This window comes from Mastomys coucha, unplaced genomic scaffold (assembly GCF_008632895.1).
Source record: "Mastomys coucha isolate ucsf_1 unplaced genomic scaffold, UCSF_Mcou_1 pScaffold16, whole genome shotgun sequence".
NCBI lineage: Eukaryota > Metazoa > Chordata > Mammalia > Rodentia > Muridae > Mastomys > Mastomys coucha.
The window spans coordinates 32749920-32754690 of NW_022196898.1; the positions used below are offsets into that span (position 1 = coordinate 32749920).

Consider the following 4771-nt stretch of genomic DNA (forward strand, 5'->3'; position numbering starts at 1 on the left):
TTTTTTTTTGAAGGGAGGGATGTTTATACCATTGCTGTCAACACGGATGGGTAGCAGGCTGGCCAAAAAAGATCATGTGCTCTTGGCCCCCAAACCACATTCAGTCCAATAATTATAAATCAATCAGTTGTTACAGTTAACCATTTTCCCAAATCTACAATACTAGAAAACATGGAAATCTTAATTTCCAAAACTAGTTAGTTTTGAAAGGTCCATTCAAACCTTCATTTGGTAAACATTACCTACACTCCTGCTTAAGATGGCACGGGAAATGGTGAATAGCCCACGGTCATGTGGTAATCTATGAGAGACCATACGTGCACACAACAGGTTACAGTATCTTAGGATCTGTCTCTGATCCTGTCGGAAAACAGGATTCATGCCTGCTGAAGGACTCTGGGAAGAATTTCTACAGATGGTGTGCATAAATGAATCTGTACTTGCTAGAGGATGAGACATTTGTTGTGTTTATATTATATTAAAATAATGGTCCTCTATCTGTAGTCTTTAAAGTTGAAGGAAGAATCATTTAAGAAGTTACTAGAAATATCTGTAATTTAGTGGTACTGTTTAGCATGCATGAGGCTCTGGGTTCAATCAGGAGGGAGACAAGGAGAGGGGAGGAGTGAAAACAGCTATAAGCTTAAGAACACACACAACCCCAGTGCCTACCAGCAGGACTCATATAAGATAACCAATAATGTCCAGATTGGACAGAGCATGTGTGGGAAATGCACAAATATAGGCACCAAGGGAGTGCAAAGATGCATTTGCATACAAAACTACAATACAAAAGTGTCCTTGCATTCTTCATCTAATTTTTACTATAGTCAAGTAAGGTGAGGACAAGAACAAACAAGGCCAAGATGTTAAGTAAATTCAACAGGGCCATAAAGCTGCTGCAGCCCCCTTTCCATCCTCCCTGTCTCTGGCTCTTCCTAAAGTGGGGATACGCACACTCAGAGTGAGTCATGGTGACCTCCCACTCCTAGGCAGAACAATTCTTTCCAGATCACTACCACTGGGCATTGCTCTTTACTGAACTTCCCTAATGAGCTTCCTCAGCTTTTATGAATTCTGCATCTGAGGCTGGTGTATGGTCAGGGAGAAGCAGACTTGTCCTTATTGCAAAGAGAAGGTAGATCTGAAGAGGATGATCAGTAACCCGTATCCTTCTAGAAATGCACAAAACAGTAGCTTACACATGTCCAGGGATGCACAGCACAGCCTGAGCTGCCATCATCTTCATACAGCTGTGGTATAAAACTTTTTTTGTCTAACAACCTATTTCCACACAGCTCCCCTTTTAGTTTTCTGCGTCTGTATTCCTATTCTGGCTAGGAGATTAAATACCCGGGACCATTGCACCCGTTATGACTCATACTTTCAGTGTTAAGAGATCTAGTGGAAATATGTTGGGGCAATTCAAAAAAAAATGGGCACAGTATGAAGAAGAATAGTGAAGATAATGAATGGATGGGTGGGCAAATAATTGGGTTGAGTGGGTTTGTGGGTAAATCATAGACGAATTAAAATTGAAACTTTAAAAGCTAAAACTGTAAGCTAGTGTGGAGAGGGCAGGCTGCTTGGGCGCAGAACAAATTTTATCTTTACCTGAAATGACTAGACTTTTTTTCCTACATCTTAGGATTTTAAATTTCTTCCTACGCTTCCTCTCTTCTTAGGCTAAATCCCAACAATCATGATATTGAAAGGAAACAAAGACCCATAGACTCGGGAAGCTGATAGCAATAATTAGGACTTTCAAGAAGAAGAGAGAAAAGTTTGCGTTTCAGTGTTTTGCCTGCATGTGCACCCGGTGCCATCAGAGGCCAGAGAGGGGGCACTGGGTATCTTGTAATTGGAGTTACAAGGAGTTGTAATCACCATGTGGGTGCTGGGAACCAAACAGAGATCCTCAGGGAAGAGCAGCCGGGGCTCTTAACCACAGAGTCATCTCTGCAGTCCCAGAAACTAAGACTTGTGTAGGCACCAGGATGCCCAGGAGAATAACTGCAAGTCCCATTAAGACCACAATCAGAATTAACTAGAAAGACATAGTCCCCCATATCTCTGTCCCAAGGCCATAAGAGATTTGTCCTAAGAAGCAAAGGGACTTGATCATGTCACCTCTTAAGCAGAAGGGCCCTGAGAAGGTGGCATCAGCCTGCCACATATGTCTTCTCATGAAGGCTGCCCTTCCATACTTGTCCAGTCAGAGACTTTACAGGGCTGAGGGGGCAAGGTCCTGGCTCTTCCTCCTCTGCTCCTCTACACCCCAAAGCAGGAAGCTATGTGGTGGCCTTTGACAGTGCGCCATCTCTAACTATTACAGATGGGGACTCGTTCAACTAGGACAGGAGAAAAGCTCCATCTGTGTGTCTTTGGGTCTTAGGGCCAGGCTGTGGTTGAGGCCACCTGTGGAGCTACCTGCTCCACCCACAGGCTTGACCCAGCCTGAAGCCGGAAATCCACTGTGTGCATGATGTCACCTCTCCTTCTTCATCAACTGTTCCTGGAGTTCCTTTCTAGTGTGAGGTGACTGGGCTCAGCAACTTTCAGTTAATAACTTATAAAACTGTGGTAAGTCCACTGGCCACAAAGCCAGTTATCACACTAAGCTATACTGTAAATAACGAAGTGGGAGCTGCTTCTCTGTATTGCCTAGAAAGAACAAACCACAGGTTGCACCATATACTCTGTTTACTGAGGTTTGTGAAAGAAAAAGCCTGTGTGAGAAAGCCGGCCTTCGTTTGTAATGTCGCTGTCAGTGGTACTGTGCATCAGTTAAGCTCTCTTGGTACAATTTATTAGTGATACCAGAGAAAACAAAAGATATATCGTGCAGAGTGAACTAGCGCTACTCTTCTAGCGTTCCCAATTTTCTCAGATGTGTCCACAGCTGGGAATCTAGAGCTCAGGTTTTGCTCGCTTTACAGCCACTCCTGTGTTCCTTGGTTTCCCACAGACAGATTTCTCTTTTCCTTTTTGAAGTACATCTCTTCCCCTATATCACTCTTTGGTCTTAAGCTCAACTTTCTTTCAGAAATGGAATGTGCTGTAAGTAACAATAACCAGAAAGCTGCAGGTTTTGTGAATGATTATGTATATATTTGCTTATTCCTCTTTCTTTCTCGAGAAGCAGCCCCTCATTGTGTTGCCCAGCCTGGCTCCAAATCCTCCTGCTCACACATGCCTCCTCCCTCAGTCTCTCTGACAGCTGGGATTACACGCATCACGGGGCCTAGCATGCAAAGCTCCTTTAGTAGAGCATATTGAATTTACAAGAAGAAGTGTCCCTTTGAGACACTGTTAATCATATTTATAAGCGATATTAATGGGTGTTTCTTCTGCTTGGCCCTATTAGAGAACAACCCCTTAACCAACCTCAGCTGGGAGTGCACATACACATGCTGTATGCAAAGCTCTTGGATTGGATCCGTTACTTAGTGGCCTGGCAGCCTGTGGTGATTGGACTAGTTCAAGGCATTAACTATTTCCTGAAGCTGGAATAGCATCGCAGACTTCCTCACTGCATAGCATGGTGGGGATATTTTTAAATCCTTGCTGTTGCTGCTGCTGCTGCTGCTGCTGCTGCTGCTGCTGCTGCTGCTGCTGCTGCTGCTGCTGCTGCTGCTGCTGCTGCTGCTTTCAGTATTGATATTCTGTTTGGATTGTGGAGATGATCCAAAGAGGTCAGGACACAAAGTCTGATGACACACCTAGCATGATTTATCTCTGTGGAAAGAATTAAAAGCTGAACGATGGAATAAATGCATGTATGCGCCTTTTCATCTCTCCTGTAACATTTACCCTGCTACATCTCTTCCCTCCATGGGCGTTATGCCCACTGTTTCAGAGACTTGTAGTGTGTGTCACATACACAGTGGTGACCATCAGTTCAACATCATCTGGAAGTCAGTAGAGGTGTTAAGTACTCGACAGCTTAAGGAGTCCATCTTTTCTATCCTTCATGTTTTCTAGCATGTGACAGCTCTGATATTGTGAAGCCCCTCTATACACACATAGCTACCCTCAAAGGTCTATCAGCATAGGTGTGCCTTTTCTGAGACCCCAAGGGCTGCTAAATTCATTCCACCTAAAGGCCAAACTAAAGGAGCAAGAATCACTTCTCGGTTCACACACATCTGCCCACATGTACACACACGGATAGGCAGCATGATTCTGTTTTGGTACCTAATGGTGCCTCCTTGGGAGAATGCACCAGGATCTAAAATACAATGCTTCTGCTTGTCTTCTACTCCACAAAGCCAAGTTCCACCAGCTGCATCCCCTACAGCAGCATTTCAATCAGTGCCCAGCAAGTAGAATCTTTCAGAAACATTTGTTGCAGAAGTAAGTTAATGTGGCAAAAAGAACTTAGCCAATAGAATACAAAAGACCAGTTGACATGAATCCACCCAAGAATGACATGCTGGACTCTGGTAATAGTTTGAATGAGAATGCTTTCCATAGACTCAATGTTTAAATGCTCGGTTCACTATTGATGCCATTAATTGGGAGGCCTAGGAAGTGTGGCAATGTTAGAGGAAGTCGGTCACTGGAACCAGCTTTAAGAGTTTAAAGACTTATACCATTCCAAGTTTGCTCTCTCTACTTCGCGCTTATGGTTCAAGATGTGAGCTCTCAGCTCGTTGCCTTAGTAGCCATTCCTGCTTGCTGCTATTCTGCCCCATCATAATGGTGATGGACTCTTATTCTTTTGAGCCACGAACCCAAATAAACCCTCCCTTTTAAAAGATGCCTTGGT

At 43.9% G+C, this 4771-nt stretch overlaps 1 protein-coding gene across 1 annotated transcript in view; it reads left to right on the plus strand.

The window, feature by feature from the left end:
• The window catches only part of Rnf175 (ring finger protein 175), a 25303-nt gene extending 21788 nt beyond the window's left edge, over nt 1–3515 (plus strand). Inside the window, 3 exon segments of the mRNA XM_031376194.1 lie at nt 1066–1167; nt 3221–3234; nt 3409–3515. Of these exon segments, the coding sequence (XP_031232054.1) occupies nt 1066–1167; nt 3221–3234; nt 3409–3515 (223 nt within the window).
• The last annotated feature ends 1256 nt before the right edge of the window (nt 3516–4771 follow it).